General features: G+C 37.8%; 1 protein-coding gene across 2 annotated transcripts; it reads left to right on the top strand.

Annotated features, from left to right (window-relative positions):
* The first annotated feature begins 327 nt into the window (after positions 1 to 327).
* Positions 328 to 13,660, top strand: LOC142638976 (uncharacterized). 2 transcript variants are annotated; one of them, XM_075813053.1, is made up of 7 exons: positions 328 to 467; positions 806 to 1,186; positions 1,282 to 1,509; positions 1,627 to 1,981; positions 2,073 to 2,200; positions 8,992 to 9,127; positions 13,126 to 13,660. In XM_075813053.1, exons 2-7 carry the CDS (start codon positions 843 to 845, stop codon positions 13,363 to 13,365), a joined length of 1,431 nt encoding a protein of 476 aa, XP_075669168.1. In that variant the 5' UTR covers positions 328 to 467; positions 806 to 842; the 3' UTR covers positions 13,366 to 13,660. The 2 variants fall into 2 exon arrangements, with proteins under 2 accessions (XP_075669168.1, XP_075669169.1); XM_075813054.1 differs by having other exon boundaries at positions 453 to 565.
* Positions 13,661 to 23,929: the final 10,269 nt, after the last annotated feature.

Below are 23,929 nucleotides of genomic sequence, written 5' to 3'. Positions count from 1 at the left end.
TGAGTGATGAGAAGCTGAGTGAAGTGTGCCAAACGGGTGGGTATAGGAAATTTAGGTATTTTAAGTGATGAGTGACGAAAATTGAGTGAAAAGTGATGAGTGATGGAAAAAAAAAAAAAAAAAAAAAAACAACCCTTAGCATGTAACCCACCAAATAGTCATAACCTAAGCTAAAGACAAATTCAAATATGTAAAAGAGAAAAAAAAAAAAAAAAAATTCAAAGCGGATAATGGGTCAAACATGCCGTCTCTCTTTGTGAGGGAAGTCCACGTCACTGTTGTTTGACACACGTCAAAGTTTAAATGGCTATTACATCGTGGCTAAGTGCGTCCTCCCTCTCTCCCTCTTTATTTTTAATAAAACTGATAGATCTAAGCTTGTTTTTGTTCATCAGATCCACTTGCGCTCTTTCTTTTTGTCATTTGAAACTCTCATCAATCACATATATCTTCTTCGACTTTTAAAGGTTACTTTCTGGACCTCAACAAAAATCTCTTTATATAATATAATCTCGCTCTGTTTTCATTCAAGATCTGTCTATTCGATTTTCGACTACTATTTTATGTATGTGTGTGTGTATATATATATATATATATAAAACACTCATGTTGATAGATAGATAGATGTTGGGTACTAATTTTTTTTTTTTTTGAAATTTTAATTTTGAGCTATTATGTATAGTCAATCATCTTTGTTGTAAATTTTGTTTGCTTCTCTGTGATTTGGAACTAAAAACTTATTTTTCATTTAAAAAGAAGTGTAATCAGATTACTATTGGTGATTTGTTTCTTATTTATTGTGCAGGTTGGATTGAAAGGGAAAGAGAAAGAGAAAGAGGAAGATGGGAGGAGGATTTAGGGTGCTTCATTTGGTGAGGCCATTTCTTTCATTCCTGCCAGAAGTTGAGAGCGCTGATAGAAAAGTTCCATTCAGAGAGAAGGTGATATATACAGTGATATCTCTATTCATATTCTTGGTATGTAGTCAGCTCCCTCTCTATGGCATACACTCTACAACAGGTGCGGATCCATTCTATTGGATGCGTGTTATTCTTGCTTCCAACAGAGGGACTGTCATGGAACTTGGAATCACCCCAATTGTCACTTCTGGACTCGTCATGCAACTCCTTGCTGGCTCCAAGATCATTGAAGTCGACAATAATGTGCGTGAGGATCGCGCACTCTTGTAAGAAAAGTTTCTTTCTTTCTTTCTTTATTTTTTGGTTTGTTATTTTTGCTGCTTCATTATGATCATGATAATGATAATGACTTACCCTCCAGGAATGGTGCTCAGAAGTTACTTGGCATTCTAATTGCTGTGGGTGAGGCTGTTGCCTATGTTCTCTCCGGCATGTATGGTAGTGTTAGCCAACTTGGAGTTGGAAATGCCATTCTAATTATCATTCAGCTCTGCTTTGCTGGTATTATTGTCATATGTTTAGATGAACTTCTTCAGAAAGGATATGGTCTAGGCTCTGGAATTTCACTTTTCATAGCAACCAATATCTGGTGACTATTCTACTCTCCTTTTATAAATATATATACATATATAAAATTAATGTATTTCCTGATGATTTTAAAGAAGAAGAAGAGTTTTATATATATATATATATTATTTTTTTGCAGTGAAAATATTATCTGGAAAGCATTTAGTCCCACCACTATTAACAGTGGACGAGGAGCTGAATTTGAGGGTGCTGTTATTGCCCTATTCCATCTCCTGATAACTCGAACCGACAAGGTTCGGGCTCTCCGGGAGGCTTTTTATCGCCAGAATCTTCCAAATGTCACAAACCTGCTTGCTACGGTCTTGGTCTTTCTAATTGTAATCTATTTCCAAGGTTTCCGTGTGGTTTTGCCTGTGAGGTCAAAGAATGCCCGTGGTCAGCAGGGTTCATATCCAATCAAGCTCTTCTATACCTCCAACATGCCCATTATTCTACATTCTGCACTTGTATCCAATCTTTACTTTATCTCCCAGGTAGGTACTGCTCTTGTATCAACAAGTTCGATTAGCACTTCAAATGTATATCTGAAATTATTATTTTATTTTTGGTTTGGTGATTGTGCAGCTGCTCTACAGGAAGTACAGTGGAAATTTTCTGGTAAATCTTTTGGGTAAATGGAAGGAATCTGAATATTCAAGTGGTCAATCTATTCCTGTCGGTGGTCTAGCATATTATATCACTGCACCATCAAGGTAATTAAGAATTTTTATTTTTTCTTATAGAGATTGCATTTTGTTGTAAATTTGATCTTGCATTCATACTTGGATATTAGTTATCTATGATACAATATGAGCAGTCAATGATATGGGCTTTAGCCCAAATTCAATTATCTCCTCATAAGAGTAGGGGTGAAATTTTGAGGTTGTGGGTTCAAGACCTATTGGTTATGTGTGTCGTAGCAATGAAACGAAAACAACATATGATCTGAACACAGTGATTAGTTAGTTTTTCAATAACTGGGATACAATACAGTTGTAATACATTAATCAATTAGTGTGGACGCAACCGGCCGGTGGGTTCAAACCCATGACCTTACCCCCTTTTTTTATAAGGGGAGATGCGATTTCAATCAGAACTCAGCTTGTATATAAATATATGTATATATTAAGGTTGTAATATAGTAATTTACACTTCAAAAGACAAATAATAAACATAAAAAAAATAAAAAATAAAAAACATATTAATAAACACACAAGGTCAATGAGCTCTAGATTAAATTACACTTGCTTTCTTTGTAAAGTAAGGTGGAGGATGAGGTCGTGGGTTCAAGACCTATTGGGTGCATGTGTAACATTGCCAAATTAAAATATACATAAACAAAAGTATTTTATAAGCTACAAATAACAGAAGTAAACAGGATCCATAATTCATGTATGATGTGCATAGAAATTGAAAATTTCAAGGATTTTTAACTTCTTCAAATACTAGATATTGCATATTGAACCCCCCTTCCTGCGGCCCAACATGCCCCAAAAGGATTCCTTTTTAGACCCGGGCATATGAATGCTGTATTCAGCTGGTATCCTGCAGTATCTGAACCTTATCCATAAAACTATTAATTTTTTTATTCATGGAGATGTATTTTTTTTTGATAAGTAATCAGAAAGCTTATATAGAAAAGAAAAAGAAAGACATACAAGAAGTTCATGATGATGAACAACAAGAGAATGAGAAAAACTACTAGGGAACAAAGCTAAGAGAGGACATAAACACTGAGAGAGAAGAACAATTAGTAAACCCCCAACACCGAGACCACTCTAATAGATTACGCTGGCATAAAAGCTTTAGCTCAAACAAGGTCTTCTCTTTGTCCTCAAAGGAACGGCGATTCCGCTCCAACCACACAGTCCACATTAAGCACCCTGGAATCAAATTCCATATGTCCGACTTATCCTTTCCATGCCACTGATGCCAGCAAGAGATCAATTCCGCCACCGATCCTGGCATAACCCAAGGAATCCCAAAGGCCTGAAGCATCGAATACCATAGAGAGTGGGTAACAGGACAGTGCAGGAGAAGGTGGTTAACCGACTCCCCATCCATGCAACACAAACAACACCTATTAACCAAAGGCCTACCCTTAAGCATGAGGTTATCCAGGGTGAGAATCCGGCTATGAGCAGCAGACCACAGAAAGAACGCCACCCGCTTAGGGATCTTAGGTTTCCAAACCCCCTTCCAAGGAAGCCAAGAATCCGAAGCACCCCGGATCGCTAGGTAATAAGACCGAGCATCAAACATACCATCCCCTTTGAGCCTCCAATAAAGGATGTCTCTCCTACTACCCTGAGGGATACGAGCTTGGATAAGCCGGAGAAGAGAATACGAAGCCGCCAACTCCCAATCCTCAAAAGCTCTATAAAACGTTATATTCCACACTCTAACAGTACCCCCTTCTGGAATCCACAAAACTTCTGAAATACAGGCATCCTTGACCGATGAACACTCGTAAAGCTCAGGATAGAGAACTTTTAGAGTAGCATCACCAACCCACCTGTCATGCCAAAAGCGGATACGAGTGCCTTCCCCCACTACAAATGAAAGATGCTTAGAAAAATTCTCCCAACCTTCATTAATGCTTCTCCAAAGGCCGCACCCATGGGACCTCCTGCAAGCCTTAGTCCTCCACCCCCCTAGCCCCTCTCCATATTTAGAAGAAATAACACGACGCCACAGGTGAGTATCTTCGTGGCCATATCTCCACAACCACTTCCCTAATAAAGCCTGATTAAACGACACCACCTTTCTTAACCCCAATCCACCCTTCTCGACGGGAATACACACCTTCTCCCAGGCCACCAAAGGATATTTGAATCCCCCCTCCGAAGACCCCCAAAGGAACTTCCTCTGAATATATTCCAATCTAGCCGCCACAGCTTTAGGAATAGTAAAGAGTGATAGAAAGTAAGTCGGGAGACATGAGAGAGTGCTCTTAATTAACATGAGCCTCCCACCCTTAGATAAATAGAGACGCTTCCACCCAGAGAGCCTCTTCTCCATTTTTTCCAAAATAGGATTCCAGATCAAGGGGGACTTAAAAGGAGATCCCAATGGCATCCCCAAATACTTCATAGGCAATTTGCCTACTCTACATTGTAGCACATTAGCCAAAGCATCAAGATTAGTCACCTCCCCCACGGGGACAATCTCGCTTTTCCCCACATTGACCTTCAAACCCGTGAACGCCTGAAAACAAGACAACACCAGCCTAATTGACAGAAGCTGCTCCCTAGAGGCCTCACAAAAAATGATGGTGTCATCCGCAAATAAAAGATGGGAAATACTCACCCCAGCAGAATTCACAGCTCCCACCTGGAAACCCCGAATAAGATTACACTCCTCTGTCTTCTGCAACAGCCTACTTAAAACCTCCATTATCAAAAGAAATAACAACGGAGATAGCGGATCCCCTTGTCTCAACCCACGAGAGCTACCAAAAAATCCCTCAGGGGAACCATTTACAAGGACTGAGAATCGAACAGACGTAACGCAAGCTTTAATCCACCTCCTCCATTTCTCCCCAAAACCCATCCGGCCCAGCAAATAAAACAAGGCCTCCCAGTTAACGTGATCATAAGCTTTCTCAATATCCAGCTTGCAAACCACACCCGGAATTTTGCTCTTCAACCTGCTATCCAAACATTCATTAGCAATAAGCACAGAATCCAGAATCTGCCTTCCGCCAACAAACGAATTCTGAGTCTCAGAAATGAGATTATCCAAAACCCTTCTCATCCTATTGGCCAGCACCTTAGACAACAGCTTATAAACACTACCCACCAAACTAATGGGGCGATAGTCTTTAATGTTAACGGCACTGCACTTCTTAGGAATTAAAGTGAGGAACGAAGCATTTAAAGACCTTTCAAACGAAGCATGCCGATGAAAATCTTCAAAAAAATCCATTACATCCCTTTCCACGACACTCCAACAATTCTGAAAAAAGGCCATGGTAAAGCCGTCAGGACCCGGGGCTTTATCCCCCTCCATCTCCTTTAGAACCTGGAATACTTCCTCCTTTGTAAACTCCTTCTCTAAAGACTCCCGATCCCCCTCTTCAATACGGGCAAATTCTAACCCATCCATAGAAGGACGCCCCACCTCAGTTTCCTTATACAACTCTTGGTAAAAGAGGACTATTTGAGAGCGAACATCATTCTCTTCCTCATAAAGGATACCGTTCACCTCCATCCTTTTAATTTGATTAGCATTTCTATGGGAGTTTGCTAATCTATGGAAAAACCGAGTATTATTATCTCCCTCTTTCACGAATAAGGCTCTCGACTTTTGCCTCCATGAAGTCTCCTCAAGAATAGCCAAGTGCTCAAAGTCCCCTTTGAGATGGAGACGCCGAATCTGATCCTCACTAGAAAGACCCACTAGCTCCTCTCTCAGATCTAACCCCATCAACTCAGTCAACAATTTCTTCTTTCTAAAAGCCAAATCACCAAACTCCTCTCTGTTCCACTTTTTTAAGTCTGCTTTTAGAGCCTTCAACTTTTGGGCCAAGATGAAGCTTGAAGAGCCCTCAAAACTGTAGCTACCCCACCACTGCTTAACTCTATCAACAAAGCCCTCTTCCTTTAACCACATGTTCTCAAATTTAAATGCACTTCGCCCACGCCGAACAACACCAGCTTCCAGCAGAAGGGGGCAGTGGTCTGAAAGAATACGGGGAAGCACCCGTTGGGATACATTCTCGAAGTGCTCCTCCCAATCAGGAGAGACCAAGGCCCTGTCGATTCTTGACATAGAGGGAAGACCGGAATCTCTAAACCAAGTGAACGAAGCCCCCTCTAAAGGTAAATCAACTAAGGAATTATTCTCTATGAAATCTGAGAATGCGTGCATAGCGGGGCTGAAAGTCTCACAGCCAAGTCTCTCACTTGGATATCTGATAATATTAAAATCACCTACCAGACACCACGCCACAGGCCACCTAGCGCGAACCTGAGACAGCTCCCCCCACAAATTAGGCCGTTGCCCATTGTCATTAGGTCCATACACACCTGAACAAGCCCACACAAAATCATCCACCACTCCTCTCAGTAATACACTGATAGAGAACTGACCCACACTAAAATCCAACTTCTCAAAAACCCTCTTATCCCAAATCAGCAAGACCCCACCTGAGGACTGTACAGCATCCAAAGCAGCCCAATCAGTGAACGGGCTACCCCATAAACTCCGAACAAAGACCCCATCAATAGACGAAACTTTCGTTTCTTGAATACACACAAAATCGCACTTCCACTCTTTTAGGAGGTTCTTACACACCTCTCTCTTCCGGGGATTATTAAGCCCCCTTACATTCCAAGAAAGCAGTCGTATCGTCATTTAAAACTACTAGCACCCCCCAAATCAGTCAAAGAGTCTCTGCTCTTACTCCTAGCAATGGCCCCCTCATAATTGACATCTGAAATCAGCCCCTTAAGCTCCCTAAGGCCTCGTGTCCCTGACTTAACAGGTCTCTTAGCCACCTCTTTGTCGTTCACCTTGAGGCAGTCCTGTTCTAGAATGCTAAAAAGGGCCAAACATTGATCTTCATGTTTCACAATAGGGAACCCCACCAATTTGCAGAATTTTTTCATCAGCTTGGATACCCAATCCGAGTGTGGACCAGATACATTCCTCTGTGCTCCCTCTACAAATTCCTGAGTCAAAGTACCCACGTTTGGATCAAAAGGAACCCAAAGAGACAAAGGTTCACAGTCCAACACACAATTATCGTTCTCTCCACTGCCACCACCACTGACCACCCCCCCATTGGACTCCCTAGGAAGAATGGAGAGCCCAGAATCTACCTGAAAATCCCCAACTGAAACCACCTCTTCCACAATTGTTTCCCCTTCCCCAAGCTGAACCTCCAACATTTTACCCAAATCTACAAAAGGCATCAGACCACTGCTCACCGGCCCATTCCTAACCAAGTCCGAGCCAGCCACCAAGTCGCCGGTGACACCCAGCTCCAAAAACCCCATTCGATGAGGCGATCTGGAATCTGGGCTCGAAAGCCCAGTCAGCTCCTTGCCGGCGTCGATAAAAGCTTTATCGGCGCCGCTAGGGGCCTCACCAACAGTTCCGGTCACTGGGTCTTCGCCACACTTCGTCGCCGGCCACGTCTCTTCCTCCCTTGAACACGAGCCCACTAGACCCACTCTCGGAACCCGATCCTCCATCATCATCTTCATTCTGGATCCCGAAACTACATCAGTTCTCTGGCAGTGGGCTGGGTTCAACATTTTTGGACTTTGACATGGCCTCCACTCTCTACTGGGCTTGGCTGGAACTTTGGGGCTGGAGGGAATATGTTTAATGGGCTTTGAGGGTTTAAATGATTTTGGGCCCACTTCATTTACCTCAGACCACACAATAGCCCAACTCCCGTCAAACCCACGTTCCAATCGCATAAAGAGGTCCAATGCTAACTCAGATTTCTTCCCATCACTATCTATATCCTTTACCGTTGACAAAATCTTCACCCCTAGAAGCTCCCTCTGCCCGAGAGTACTAGCCTTGCAAGAATCATGGTAAGCACATCTTGAATCTGACACAATCTTCTTTCCAACCTGCTCCCTCTGTCCTAGGACACTATTCTTGCTGAGATTGCGACTGCCTTCTGACCAAATCTTCACCCCTCCCAACGCAGCTTTCTTCTTCCCTTCAACCCCTCTGATGGTGGTATTATTCCTCTGCCCCACCACCACTGATGCATAGGATGAGATATCTGTGTTTGGTTTCCCTTGGTTTATCTCGCCACCATGCAAAAGGGATCTGTCACCCTCCGCCGGCGCCTCCACCTCTGTAGCCCCCTTTGTTCTCCGAGAAGATCCCTGGCTGACCAGAGAGGCTGGTCTCAATATTTTCCTCAGATTAATGCCGAAATAGTGCCAACCACAACCCAATCTTCCTTCTGGTATCACTATAGTACCCTTCCGGCGACCATGAAGAAGTTCTGATACCATAAGAAACTTACCATGTGCATTTGACCCCAGTTGAAGGATGTACACCAAGTTACCTTCTCTAAATGTTCTAACATATTGATCAGGTGATTTCTTAGAGTATAAATCCTCCAGAAGGATCATGAGTCGAAGTGCACTCTCCTTCCCCATAAACACAGAACGCATTGAGGAATGTCCTCTCTCAAAAATCCGTAAAGAGAAAAAAGAACCCCCCTCCACAATGGAAATCTCAAAAGTTTTGGATTCAATGAAGAAAAAGGTGGAACCACCCATAACTCAATTCCCCACTATATATATATATATATAACAGTTCTTACATTATATGAAACTATAAAACCATGTATTAAAGGAGTCCCAGGGTGTTCCTTCTTATCCTGCTGTATCCATATGGAATACATGATGAAATACAGGAATGGAGGTTAATTGAAGAATCCATTCTGCAAGTTATCTGCGCTTTTACTTATTCATCATTATAGTGATGATAGTAAACCTGAATTGATATGTTGCATATGATATCGCAGCTTAGCTGATATGGCAGCCAATCCTTTCCATGCACTGTTCTATCTAGTGTTTATGTTGTCAGCATGTGCATTGTTCTCAAAAACTTGGATTGAAGTTTCTGGATCATCTGCGAGAGATGTTGCCAAGCAGCTTAAGGTAAGAACTCATTGTGATATAAGTTTCTCATCCTCTGCAAGTATGTATGCGTGTGCATCTCTTTCATGATTTTACTGGGTAGTGTTCTTGTGGTTTAAACAGCAAGTCAGGGTTGACAAACTCATGGGTTTCGATTTTTTGTTTGTTTGCCTTATTTCTTGTTTGTCTAAGTTTCTTATGAAGATGGAGTTCTTGGAATTTTGAAATTGAAATCGGTTATATGTAGGTGATATAAACTGCTATGTTTCTGAATTGATCCTGTATATCGTTGTGTTCTTATTGTTTGCATGTATTTGTTGTTCATGTTATAATTATGGTTAGATGAGTGATTCACCAATTCCTAACAGCTTAGGCTTTTGGGACAATTGGTAATTTAACAAAGTATTAGAGTAAGAGATCTTGAGTTTGACCCCTAACTTCACTTTACCTCCCATTTAAAATGTTAAGGGCCTGTTTGGTAGGCAAGCTCAAACTCACATTCTCACATTTTAAACAACATTACACACATTTCCACACATTTTTTTACTCACACGTATATCAAAAACACCCAAACAACATTATTCAAACTCTTTTACCAAACGGGCCCTAAATATCACGTGTTGATTAAGGGGGAGTGTTAGAATTATGGATAAATGGTTAAATTCACTATTTCTTAACATCTTAAGCTTTTGGGACAATCGGTAATCTAACTGATTACAAAAATTTGTGTTATGGATCAATTTTAGCTTCCAACTTGGTTTCAGTTCACCACCCTATTTTTATGAAAAACTATCCTTATTTAATATTTGAAGTATAAAAATCTACTTGAAAAGTACTTCTATCTGAGTTTGAACACTAATGACTGGATTGGACTTTTGAACCTGGTTGTGTTGCACATTTATGGTTATAAAGTTCAAATCTATTATAATTAATTAAATATAAATGTTAAGTTTCATTTCAGTAACATTCAATAATTATTATTAATTTTATAGTATGGATGGGAAGGCAGGTTGGGTTGGGATTGTGTAGGTTTGGACCTTGCAGTCTTACACACACTGTTAAGTTGACTAGGTATCATTTCTAAATGGAGTTTAGAGAGGGTTGTGCTGAGTATAATTCTATTTAAAAATTGTACATGAGATGCACATTGTACACATCATAAAGGTTATACTTGAATTTCAAATTGCATATTTTGAAATCTTTCAGAGTATTTAATGGAGATGGTTGAAGTAATATTGGACTCAATGCTACAATAGGTATTGGTTATGGCATGTGATTTTGGCAGGCCTGCCATGAAACCATGCTATTAAGTGTATTAAAAATGTGGAAATTATTTAACAATTTTCCCAATTGCAGGCATACAAAGACCACCCAAGTTAATTGAGCTAAGTTACTAAAAACTTAATCTTCTTTTTGAAGAAGGGAAAAAATGAGATGCTCTTTAAATCTAGCTTTCCCCTATGTTGTAAATTTAGCCTTTGCTCCACATACCCACAACTTGACACATGTTGGAGAGTCCTTGTAACAAGATTTTGAGACTATACATTGATGGTTAAATTCCTCACTCTATCCCATTATGAATCTCATATAGAGGTGAAGAACACCCCACCTCCCCCCCCCCCCCAACACCCCAAAAACACACTCACACCCCACCTAAAAATTTTAAAGTTTTGGCTACATGATTAAGGACGGATGTTTTCAGGGGGGAAAAAAAGAAAAGAAATTGGGATATTCATTATGGGATTGAGGATGTAATATCCTCAAAAAGTGGAGAACTTTCCTGTTATTTATCTTTGGACCTTGGCTCAAGTCGTAAGGGGATACTGTGGAATTTGGATATGTCTTAATGTATGAATTGGTATATTGATAGCATGGGTCCTATTTTGAAATCATTGTCGCACCAACAAGAAAAGTTAACTTTTTCCTTTTGGAAGCAAAAAAGGAATTGGGTAAGAGCTACTCCAAGACCATCCCATCCCATCATTTTAACCATTTGAGCCAAAGCTTAGGAGTGATAATCAATTGGGGCGGCTCTACCCTTTGTTCAGGGGGTTCAAATGAACCCCTGACTTCCCCAAAAAAGAAAATTATATATACTTATAATATTTTTTTTGTTAGTTTAATATTTTAATTTATTGTTAAAAATATTTTTGCACACCCTAACTTACACTCTTACTACAAGTATTTCCAACTCTAAGAGTACTAGCAAGTGTTTGTGAACTATAAGTGTTTGTGAACTGTAAGTGTCACTCTATTATAAATTTATATTATATGTATGTGAGTGTGTCTAATATTAATTGTGTGCATTACTTTTTGTTATAATGTTATTTGTGTGAATCATGATGTGTGAGGATATTTGTGTACAGTATAAATATAATATAACTTTATATAATTTAATAATTAGAAAATAGAGAGGGTGTATTACATGTGTGTGTATTGTTATCATGTTATAATAACTTTTTGTTATAAAGTCAGAAAAATTCAAGAAGAAAAATTGTAAAGTTAGTGATTGTTCAAGCATTTAATTGGTTAAGTAGACATGTATGAATGAGGGTGGTTGTGTGCATCAATAAATAATACAGAGTCAATGAGTTGAGTTTAGTTATTTAGTTTAAAATATTTTTATAAAAACAATGAAAAATTAATAGATGATAACAACCGCATAAAAATAAAAATGTTAGACAAACTTAACAAAATATAAATGGTCATAGCTACCCATATTGGCAATAAATACTCATAATGAACTATCTTTTTTGTTTTTTTAGTTTCCCACAGTGTTTTCTCAAAGTTTTCAACTAGAGACTAATCACGGTTCAAAATTTGATAATTTGTAGAGGGAAATAGTAAAACTTCATTTATTTATTTGTTTTTGTCAATAACTTGATATATTCAAGTTCTCTTTTTATTAAAATTTTCTTAATTTAAGTTTGTTAATGACCCCCCCCCCCCCCCCTAAACAAAATTCCTGGAGCCGCCAAATTAAAGCAATAACTTGTTGCTTCATAGGCATAAGTCTTCCTTATTGTTTATCCTCATGTTTTGGGGAAGTGTTGTAGGGGTGGGATGGTGTTAGAATGTGTGTTACGTTCTAAAATGGTATATGTGTTGCATTCTCAAATGTTATGTGTTGGGTAGGTCCTAAATTGAAATCTTCTCTACTAAATTTTTCCTTGGAAAGCCAAAAAGAAACAGAAGAGTTTTACTTTGTAACTTTTTAAAATAATCTAATAAGAATAAAATGAGATTTGGAAGCCATTCCATTTCAGAGAACAGTCCTAGCTTAATCTAAATATAAAGCACGTTTGACTTGTGTGTCATTACACTGATGTTGGTACTTATTTTGGGAGATGTATCAAGTTTGGCCTCGTAGATCCATATTATCATCTGGGCAATGAACTCAAATAGCAGTTTCTCTGTCATAAAAAGGAGTGAATGGTGAAGGGTGAGGTTGTAGGTTCAAATTCAAAACTCACTTGGTGTGTAACTTACGAATAAAAATAAAAACTGTCCCTGATATCATTTCAGCAAATCATAAATTGAGGCAGTGTTATATTATTTCAACATACAGTTTAAGTATACTTCTACATTAATGATTAATAATTACTTTTTTTGAAGTCTTCAATTCTACAAGTTTCTTTGCATTTTGGCCAAAAATATATGGGATCTGTTGAGGGAGTTGAACGCCAAATTGTTGAAGTGATTTATAAGCTTTGTGGTTATAAAAGATTATAGTTATTTCTTCAATTTGGCTATGAACCTGAGCAGTATATATGACACGAAGGACCTTCTTTGTCTCCAGTGTGCATCTGGTCTCAACTGTTAAACTGGCTCTCTTATAACTTTCATCATTTGTTTTAATTTAAAAATATTTATTAATATAGCAATACTTTCTTCAGTCACATGGATGTAAAAATCTGATAGATGAGTGAGGTACAAGTGTATTAATATAGCAATACTTTCTTCAGTCATCATCTGTATTCCTGGCAGCATGTCATCTTATATACTTTGTACTATTGCAGGAACAACAAATGGTGATGCCTGGTCATCGTGAGTCAAACTTACAGAAAGAGCTGAACCGCTACATACCCACTGCTGCAGCATTTGGAGGCATGTGTATTGGTGCATTGACAGTGTTGGCAGATTTCATGGGAGCAATTGGTTCAGGGACGGGGATTCTGCTTGCAGTAACAATCATTTATCAGTACTTTGAAACATTTGAGAAGGAAAGAGCCAGTGAGCTTGGCTTCTTTGGATTCTAAGCTTGTGTCTTGTTACACCTCTTATGGTTGGTGCCTTGGTGCTGCAAACGACCTCCCTGGCAGTTTTGGTGCGCTGAGAGCTGTAAGTAGGTCCTTTTTTAACACCAAAGATTCAAGTTCAAGATGTTAGGGGTAGTTTGTTGTTAGTACAGAGATATGCATAACCTTGAACATAATAGTTGTTATTTATGTTGTCTTTTTGACATCCACTCCAATATTTATTTCTCATGTATCATTGAATTTTTATGGGCACCCTCGATCTATAAGATACTGGATTACCTTGTTTTATTTTTAAGGTTTCTTGCAGACTGTTTAGGCTTTCTACGTGATAGAAATTTCCTCGATCTATAAGATACTGGATTACCTTGTTTTATTTTTAAGGTTTCTTGCAGACCGTTTAGGCTTTCTACGTGATAGAAATTTCCTGCTTTATCTTATGCTTGTGTTTTGCACTTCATCAAAGAGGGCATATAGCCTGCGATTATAAGTGCCATGTTCTAGACAAACCATTTCGTACTTACCAATCTGGGCGACTCAGTTCAGTTGACAACAATTATTCATCTTCCAAACAAATCTGTCGGGGAAAGAGAAAATAGTTGAAAGTTTGTGACACTGAATATTTTTTTGTGTGAATTGTTTTTCACCCAAGACCTTTATGGCCTGTTTGGAAGTTAAAAAAAGAAGGGGGAGTAGAGTAAAGGGAGGGAGAGTAATTCAATTATCTTGTTTGGAAGTTTTTTAAGGAAGAAGGGAGGAATTTGGAGGATTTTGGAGGGGATTCAACTACCTCTAACCCCTCATTTTTAATTCTTCCAAATTGGAGAGATTTGGAAAGAGAGTAGAGTAGATAAATTATTAACCAAATGAATTCTCCAATTTACTCTTTCTAAATTAACAAAATTACAAACCGATTACATAAAATAAATTCGCGTTATTTCTCTCATTAGTCTCAAATTTCTCTCAACTCTCTCAACCTTTTGCTTCATCTTCTCCAACTTCTACCTCTCCATTTTCTTCACACAAATAAACAATCTAGTTAGTTGATCAAGCTAAACAAACAACAAAGAAAGTTAGTTGCAGAAACAAAACTGAATTGGTAGAAACCGTTTGGCTACTGAGAAAACTGTGTGAAAGGAAAATATAAGACAATCCATATAGAACGCTGAATCTAACTATTCTTTTTTTTCTTTTTCTTTTTTTGAGGTAAGAAGATAGAATATCATTAATGTAACAAAACAATTACATTGTATATGCCCTGTTTAAGCAGTCCGAAAACAGGGGAAGAAAGAAAGTCTAATACAAGCTTAAAACATTGAGTTCCCAACCACCCTAAGCTCCAAGCAGCCAGCCACACCCGTGGCTCAGCTGTTTAGTTGTGCTGCCATAAACGAATTGGTTGAAACTGTTTGGTAGCTGAGAAAACTTCGTGAAAGGAAAATATGAGACAATCCATAGAATGATGAATCTAGTTATTCTAGCGTTGTTTGTGAGTGCCAAAATTAGCATAAAAAATTACAAAAATCTGAAGAAGAAAGAATAGATACGTCTCAAAAAGCGTAGGAAAATAAAATCCGATCTTACTCAATCTTTTTTTTTTTTTTAATTAAAAAAAAAGCATTTAATATTTATAATTTTAGTCTTTTTTTTTCATGATTTCTTTTTCCTCAGCCTCCAAACATTTTCTTCTTATTTTAATTATTATCAATTAAGGATGGTTTTTTTTAGTATAATAAAAAAGCAGAAAAAATATTTAATCATAGACCAATGTTGATTATTTAATTCACATCAGAAAAAAAAATTATCAAAAAAAAATATTGCATGCTATAGTCATAATTATTTAATCTAATAAATTAATCATAGACCAATGTTGCAAGTCCATTTTCAAATAGGGGTAAATTTGTCTATTTAAATTATTTCATTTCCTTCCCATCCTAATTTTAAAACATCCAAACAAGAGAAAGTGTTAATTACTCTTTTACCCCTTACTAATTTTAAAAACATCCAAATAAGGTGGATGATAACCATCCCCCACTACTCTCCTCCCCTCTACTCTCCTCCCTCTCTAAACTTCCAAACATACCATTAATTTTTTTTGGAGAGGGGGGAGGGGATGGGAATGGGAATGGGCATTTGTCTCTAATTTATAAACTATGCAACAAAATGTCCCCATTTTAAAACTATTTAGCAAAATGCGCCTGTTTTGAAATTCAATTTTAACAAAATCGAGTTACAGGTGAAACTCGACATTAGCAATGTCGAGTTTTATGCATATTTTAACATTTAAATTTATTTGAAAATTTAAGTGAAACTCGACATTACTAATGTCAAGTTACACTTAAAAATATATACAAAACTTGATTTTGAGAATATCGAGATTTACATTGAACAGTTTCAAAAATAAGGCTATTTTGCTAAATATTTTCGAAATAAGGATATTTTGCTGCATAATTTGTAAATTAGGGTCAAATGTCCATTTTTTCCTAATTTGGGTATTGTGCTTTCTTTTTTGCAATAATAAACAGTTTCAATTAGTTTTAACAAAACAAATATTTTTTAAATAAGTAATTCAAAGATCGTAAACTGAATGAATAATTTTTAATTCCAATTTCCATACTTGAGTTACCCAAAACAACGTCCTTTTATACTGTAGTTAATATACATTTTATTAATTTTTAAATTTTAGAAAAAAAAAATGTTAATTAAAAAAAAACATTAAATAAATCCACTGCCGAGGACATCACTGGACGGAGCCCAGCCGAAACCCAATGAAATTCAACAATACTCAATAAGTCTTGCTTTTACCGATCCTCAAGAAACGAGGAATGAATTTCTGGGGAAATAAAATCTTCTTTATTTTCTTGAATATGGCCAGCAAGCATTTGGTGAATGCTGGAACTGAACAAGTGCAATGATAGAGACAAGAAGGAAAGTAGTAGCGTAAATCAGAGCATTATTTCTATGTTTCTCCTTAGAATTAATGAAGAGAAAAAAGAGTTGCAGTGAAAGAAAGCCTATTCTCAGTTCGCACGGGAGAGATTTGAGGAAATCTTCATACTCGAAAGGAGATGACAAGATCGACAGGATTACTATGGGGATGATGATACTGATCGTTGTGCCTATACAGCAACAAGTCTTGTTTCTGCTCTGATTTGCTTCCTCGGCAGTGGGTTTAGTTTATGTTTTTTTTTTTCTAAAATTCAAAAATAAAAATTTAGTTTTAACTACAATGTAAAAAGGGGTCGTTTTAGGTACTTTGACCATACAATTTAACGGATAGTAAACGAAGAACTAAATTGAGTAAAATTGAAATTTAAAAAACTAAAATAGTAAAAGTTAAATTTAGATAAGTGAAATGACAAAAAGTAAAATTTAGAAGGTAAGTTTTACATTTTGACTTTTTTTTTTTTTTTCAAATGGAACGAACCTATTATTAATTATATATAAACAGATTTAATTTATTTATTTTTTAAAAAGAGAGTGGACCCTAAACAATTCATAGTTCATTTTTCAGTTAACAAAAGAAATTAGTATGAAACAAAGGGATGTGGATGACCTTTGATGTGCCCTAGGAAAATGAGATCCATCAGGACTAAATGTTGTTTTATAAAAGTAAAACCTTCCTTCACTCTTTTATTTAATTATTCTTTGATTGGAGTAATCAATAGATGCATCCCCTATTTCTGTAAGTAAAAACCTTCCTTACTTTTTGTCTTTTTTTTTTTTGGAGCTATCAATATAAATTTCGACAAATCCCACGTGTAGATGACTTGGTTATGCCCTTCAAACTTGACTTTTTTGGAGTAGACAGCTTGATTTGCATATTTAAGCATGGGATTTACTATTTTTTTTTTTAGTCGGTGTCGTGTCTTATTCAAAGCATGCCTCAATTCTTGAATGATTAAGAAATATGATCAACTACCATTGCTCTTCCTTGGTGCAGTAGCCATTTGATGCAAATCAAAGAGCTAGTCATGCTGATCATACACGTGGAAATGAAGTTGAATTTGCACATGACCCTTTGTCACTTCCTAGTGGCCCAATTACAAGACTTAGAGCCAAACATTTCAAGAAAGCACTAAATGGGTTAGTCCAAGAGAATTGGGCTGATTCTGAAAAGACCAAGATGGACTCAGATAATAATCAAGGCTTAGTCCATGTCATCAAAGTAATTAAAGAGGCTAATTAGCATGTAAATTTGCACCCAACATGGTCTGACCATTAAAGGGTGTTAAAATACATTAAATCTAGTCATTTAGCTATGTTTGATTGTCTTTAAAAGTCCAAGAATCCAAAAAAATGTGGGAACTTGTTTAGGTTAATTTTTGTGCTGTTTTTAAAACTGTAATTATGACTTTGCCTATTCTTGGAGGGTTGTTCCAGGTATATAGATGTGTAGTACGAATTTTAAAAATTAATTTTTGGTTTTTCAGAAAATTATTCTCCTTGTGAGGTCTTTTGTTCCTCTTGGTTCTTAAAAGGATTCTTGAACTTATCAAGTTAATCTTGTGGCGTTCAAACAATCAAACTTATCACCTTGATTCTTGAGAGTTTCTTAGGAATTCTTGGTGTGACGTTTTCAATCCATCGTAGTCTTGGTTTTTCATCTGATTAGATGATGGGTCAAGGCTCAACAAATCTTGTCTACACAATCTTGGGGTTCCAAACCATCATTGTTATCGGGTTTCATCACAATTGTTGGTGGAGTTCATATCATTTTGGTATCAGAGCTTTGGTTCTAAGATAAGTTTGACTATCTTTTTTTTCCATTCTATTTCCTATTCCTTACTCAAAAAAAAAAAAAAAAAATTTCTCAATCTTGTTCCTCACCTTATTCAAGTTCTTGACCTTTTTGATGAGTTTTGGTTGTTTCTCATTTTGAATTACTGCTGGATTATTTTGAATTAGTTTCTTGAAGTTCAATTAAGAACTAAAGAAGACACAAAAGAGTGGAAAAAGGCAAGAGTGTGTGAGACCATAAGAGGGTAAAAGCCGTTTAGAGTGAAAACACGAGTGCGAGTGTATCAATTCTTGAGTGAAACACGTGAGGGAGGGCCTGTGAGGATTCTAACTTTGTTTTGTAGATTTTAAACATGGCCAGCAATCAAGAAGAAGACACAACCAAAGAACTTCGACAACCAATAGATCAGAACCTCCAAATGTAAGCATTGCCAGGCGAGTTGAGGCGTACGTTGAGGGTTGAAATTAAACCTATTCATGAGAGATTGGATAGGGTAGAAGCGGGAACTCTTAGAGGCCAGCAACATGACATCCACAATAGGCAACAAGGTGGGCGTGTTCCATGGCGGAATGTTGAGGAAGAGGCGGAGTCGGAGGAGGTTGATGAGCCATATGTGAACCGAGGCAGATTTGAGCGTGGGTATGGGAATAGAGAAGCTAGGATGGGTAGACCTAGGAGGGAAAATGATTTAGGAAACATAAAGATTAAAATCCCATCTTTTCAAGGCAAAAATGATCCTGAAGTTTATTTGGAGTGGGAAACTAAAATGGAGATGGTGTTTGATTTTCACAACTATTCGGAGATAAAGAAGGTTAAGTTGGCTGCAATTGAATTTACCAGTTATGCCATTCTGTGGTGGGATCAATTATTGATTAATAGGAGGAGGAATAGAGAGCCACCCGTGGACACTTGGGAGGAGATGAAAATGCTTATGAGGAAGCGTTTTGTACCCAGTCACTATTATAGGGGACTGTATCAAAAGTTGCAAAGGTTAACTCAAGGTTCCAAGAGTGTGGATGAGTATTACAAGGAGATGGAGGTAGCTATGATCCGGGCTAATGTAGAAGAGGACCGGGAAGCCACAATGGCTAGGTTCTTGCCCGGTTTAAATCGTGAGATTGCGGATATAGTTGAGATGCAGCACTATGTTGAATAGACGGATATGGTTCATCAAGCCATAAAGGTGGAGGAGCAATTCAAACGGAAGGGATTGGCTAGGAGAGGACAACCTATGGCTACCACTAGTTAGTGGAAGACAGCTCCAAAAAGAGACGAGCAGCTACAAAATAAGCCAAAATTTGAACCATCTAAGAGTGCCAACTCAAAGACCGCCACTACTTTAGGTAACACCGAGTTCGAGTTCTAAAACCCGTGATATTAAGTGTTTTAAATGTCAAGGGCAGGGACACATAGCCATCCAGTGCGTAAGTGATGGTGATAAATGCTCAAGGCGAGCTTGAGTCGGAGAATGAGGAAGAAGTAGATAATGTTGACATGCCATCTTTGGAGGATGCCGATGATGAGAAAAATGCTTTGGTTGGAGATTTATTAGTAACAAGGCGAGTCCTCAATGTGCAGGTTAAGGAGGGAGAAAGTAACCAAAGGGAGAACTTGTTTCATATTCGGTCCTTTGTAAATAACAAAGTTTGCAGTGTCATTATCGATGGAGGGAGTTGCACAAACGTAGCCAGCACTTATTTGGTGGAAAAATTGGCCTTAACTACCTTGAAACATTCTTAACCTTACCGGCTTCAGTGGCTGAATGAATGTGGCGAAATCAAGGTGACAAGACAAGTGTTGGTGGCATTATCGATTGGTAAATATGAGGATGAGGTGCTATGTGATGTGGTTCCCATGCATGCATACCATTTATTGTTGGGAAGACCATGGCAGTATGATCGGAGGGTTACGGATGATGGATTCATAAATAAGTATTCTTTCACTCTTAAAAGGAAACTTATTACTCTTGTGTCATTAACTCCAAAACAGGTCAGGGAGGACCAATTAAAGTTACAAAGATCAAATGAAAAAAAAAAAAGGAAAAAGAAAGGAAGGCCGAAATTGAAAAAAAAGAGTTTAAAAAAAAAGAAGGAGAGAAAAACATTGATCAGAGTGAAAAAGAAAGAGAGATGATTTCGGCCATAATGAGAGCAAGAGAGGAAAAATTCAATTACATTGCAAAAAAAAGTGAGATCAAGAGGGCATTATTTTCACACCAGCCCCTTATTGTACTTATGTACAAGGAGGCTCTTTTATGTACTAATGATTTCGTCGGTACTTTGCCGAGCGATATTGTTTCTCTTTTGTAGGAGTTTAAAGATGTCCTTCCCAAAGAGGTACCTCATGGTTTACCTCCAATTCGAGGGATTAAACATCAAATTGATTTCATACCTGGTGCATCAATTCCAAACCGACCTGCTTATAGGAGTAATTCCGAGGAGACCAAGGAACTTCAGAGGCAAGTAGGTGAATTATTGGAGAAGGGATACGTGCGTGAAAGCATGAGTCATTGTGCGGTCTCGGTGTTATTAGTTCCTAAGAAGGATGGAACATGGAGGATGTGTGTTGACTGCCGAGCCATTAACAACATAACGGTAAAATATCGTCATCCCATTCCTAGATTAGATGATATGCTGGATGAATTACATGGTTCTTGTGTCTTTACAAAAATTGATCTTAAGAGTGGTTATCATCAGATTAGGATGAAGGAAGGTGATGAATGGAAAATTGCTTTTAAGACTAAATATGGTTTGTATGAGTGGTTAGTGATGCCTTTCAGCTTAACTAATGCTCCAAGCACTTTTATGCGTTTGATGAACCATGTTTTGTGTGCATTTATTGGTAGATTTGTAGTTGTGTATTTTGATGATATCCTAATTTATAGCAAAAATTTGGAAGAACATGTAATGCATTTGAAATTTGTTTTGGAAATTCTAAGGAAAGAAAGATTGTTTGCTAACCTCAAAAAGTGCACCTTTTGTATGGATAAGCTTGTGTTTCTTGGTTTTGTTGTTAGTAAAAGAGGAATTGAGGTGGACGAGGAAAAGGTGAAGGCAATCCAAGAGTGGCCAACGCCTACAACAATCAGCCAAGTGAGGATTTTCCATGGCTTAGCTAGTTTCTATAGACGGTTTGTGCGTGATTTTAGTAGCTTAGCCGCCCCTCTTACTGAAGTCATCAAGAAAAATGTGCGGTTTAAGTGGGGGAAAGAACAAGAAAAGGAATTTAATCAGATCAAAGAAAAGGTAACTAATGCACCTTTGCTTGTTTTACCTAACTTTGCTAAAACTTTTGAAATTGAGTGTGATGCTTCAGGAATAGGTATTGGAGCTGTTTTGATGCAAGAAGGCCGTCCAGTTGCTTATTTCAGTGAAAAGTTGGGTGGGGCAGCCCTAAATTACCCCATTTATGATAAGGAGATGTATGCCTTGGTAAGGGCTTTGGAAAATTGGCAACACTACCTATGGCCAAAGGAATTTGTGATTCACACAGATCATGAATCTTTGAAGCATTTGAAAGGACTGCAAAGGTTGAACAAACGCCATGCCAAGTGGGTGGAATTCATTGAAACATTTCCTTATGTGATCAGATACAAGCAAGGTAAGGAAAATGTGGTGGCTGATGCATTGTCCCGAAGGTATGCTTTACTTTCCATTTTAGATACAAAAATGCTTGGCTTTGAATACATTAAGGATTTGTGTGCACAAGATTCTGATTTTGGTGATGTGTTCAATGCATGTGAAAATGTGGCATTTGGTAAGTTTTATAGGCATGATGGATTTTTGTTTTGGGAGAATAAACTGTGTGTGCCTAGGTGTTCTTTGCGTGAATTGCTTGTGAGAGAAGTTCATGGTGGTGGTTTGATGGGTCATTTTGGTGTAGCTAAGACTTTAGGAATTTTGCATGATCATTTTTTTTTTGCCTCATATGAAACGTGATGTGGAAAGAATCTGTGAGAAGTGTATCTCATGCAAACAGGCTAAGTCTAAGTTGAAACCCCATGGTTTGTACACCCCTTTGCCAATACCTAGTGAACCTTGGACTGATATTTCTATGGATTTTTTTTTAGGTTTACCTTGGACTAAGAGGGGGAGAGATTCAGTTTTTGTGGTGGTAGATAGATTTTCCAAGATGGCACACTTCATTGCATGTCACAAAATTGATGATGCATCACATATAGCTGATTTATTCTTCAAAGAAATTGTTAGGTTACATGGTATGCCTAGGACCATCGTTTCTGATAGGGATGCAAAGTTTTTGAGTTACTTTTGGAAGACTTTATGGGGAAAGTTGGGAACCAAGTTGTTGTTTTCTACTACTTGTCATCCACAAACGGATGACCAAATTGAAGTAGTAAATAGAACTTTGTCTTCTTTGTTGCGTGCTATCATTAAAAAGAACTTGAAAACATGGGAAGATTGTTTGCCACATGTTGAATTTGCTTACAATAGAAGTATACATTCTGCACCTAAGTTTTCACCATTTGAAATTGTTTAACCCATTGTCACCTTTGGATTTAACTTCTTTACCTTTGAGTGAACGTGTGAACTTAGATGGCAAAAAGAAAGCAGAATTTGTAAAGATGATTCATGAAAAGGCACGGCTGAACATCGAAAGGAGGACTTAACAATATGTCCATCAAGCCAACAAGGGACGCAAGAAGGTAGTGTTTGAACTAGGAGATTGGGTTTGGTTGCATTTTAGGAAGGATCGTTTTCCAGAAAAACGACGTTCAAAACTCCTACCACGGGGTGATGGACCATTTCAAGTAGTGGAGCGCATCAATGATAATGCCTACAAGCTTGACTTACCAGGTGAGTATGGTGTTAATGCAAGCATTAATGTTGCTGATTTGTCTCCTTTTGATGTAGGTGATGATTTGAGGACAAATCCTTCTTAAGAGGGGGAGAGAAACACACATCCTCCATGTTCCATCCTTCTTAGGAACCAATAACACCGGGACCGCACAAGGACTCATGCTTTCACGCACGTATCCCTTCTCCAATAATTCACCTACTTGCCTCTGAAGTTCCTTGGTCTCCTCGGGATTACTCCTATAAGCAGGTTGGTTTGGAATTGATGCACCAGGTTCAAAATGATATGAACTTCACCAACAATTGTGATGAAACCTGATAACAATGATGGTTTAGAACCCCAAGATCGTGTAGACAAGATTTGTTGAGCCTTGACCCATCATCTAATCAGATGAAAAACCAAGACTACGATGGATTGAAAATGCCACACCAAGAATTCCTAAGAAACTCTCAAGAATCAAGGTGATAAGTTTGGTTGTTTGAACGCCACAAAATTAACTTGATAAGTTCAAGAGTTCTTTTAAGAACCAAGAGGAACACAAGACCTCACAAGGAGAATAATTTTCTGAAAAACCAAAAATTAATTTTTAAAATTCGTACTACCCATCTATATACCTGGAACAACCCTCCAAGAATAGGAAAAGTCATAATTACAGTTTTAAAAACAGCACAAAAATTAACCTAAACAAGTTCCCACGTTTTTTCGGATTCTTGGACTTTTAAAGGCAGTTAAACATAGCTAAATGACTAGATTTAATGTATTTTAACACCCTTTAATGGTCAGACCATGCTGGGTGCGAATTTACATTCTAATTAGCCTCTTTAATTGCTTTGATGACATGGACTAAGCCTTGATTATTATCTGAGCCCATCCTGGTCTTTTCAAAATTAGCCCAATTCTCTTGGACTAGCCCATTTAGTGCTTCCTTGAAATGTTTGGCTTTAAGTCTTGTAATTGGACCACTAGGAAGTGACAAAGGGTCATGTGCAAATTCAACTCCATTTTCACATG

The sequence above is a fragment of the Castanea sativa genome, chromosome 6 (assembly GCF_040712315.1).
Source record: "Castanea sativa cultivar Marrone di Chiusa Pesio chromosome 6, ASM4071231v1".
Lineage (NCBI taxonomy): Eukaryota > Viridiplantae > Streptophyta > Magnoliopsida > Fagales > Fagaceae > Castanea > Castanea sativa.
The sequence above is the reverse complement of the archived record's forward strand: the minus strand, read 5'-3'. Positions and strand labels throughout refer to the sequence as shown.

Bases quoted from the DNA above. Each gene is read 5' to 3' on its own strand.
- LOC142638976 (XM_075813053.1), top strand. From the start codon at position 843: ATGGGAGGAGGATTTAGGGTGCTTCATTTGGTGAGGCCATTTCTTTCA. The intron at 1,982-2,072 runs GTAGGTACTGCT...GTGATTGTGCAG, and splicing joins ATCTTTACTTTATCTCCCAG to CTGCTCTACAGGAAGTACAG. The intron at 2,201-8,991 runs GTAATTAAGAAT...ATGATATCGCAG, and splicing joins TATATCACTGCACCATCAAG to CTTAGCTGATATGGCAGCCA.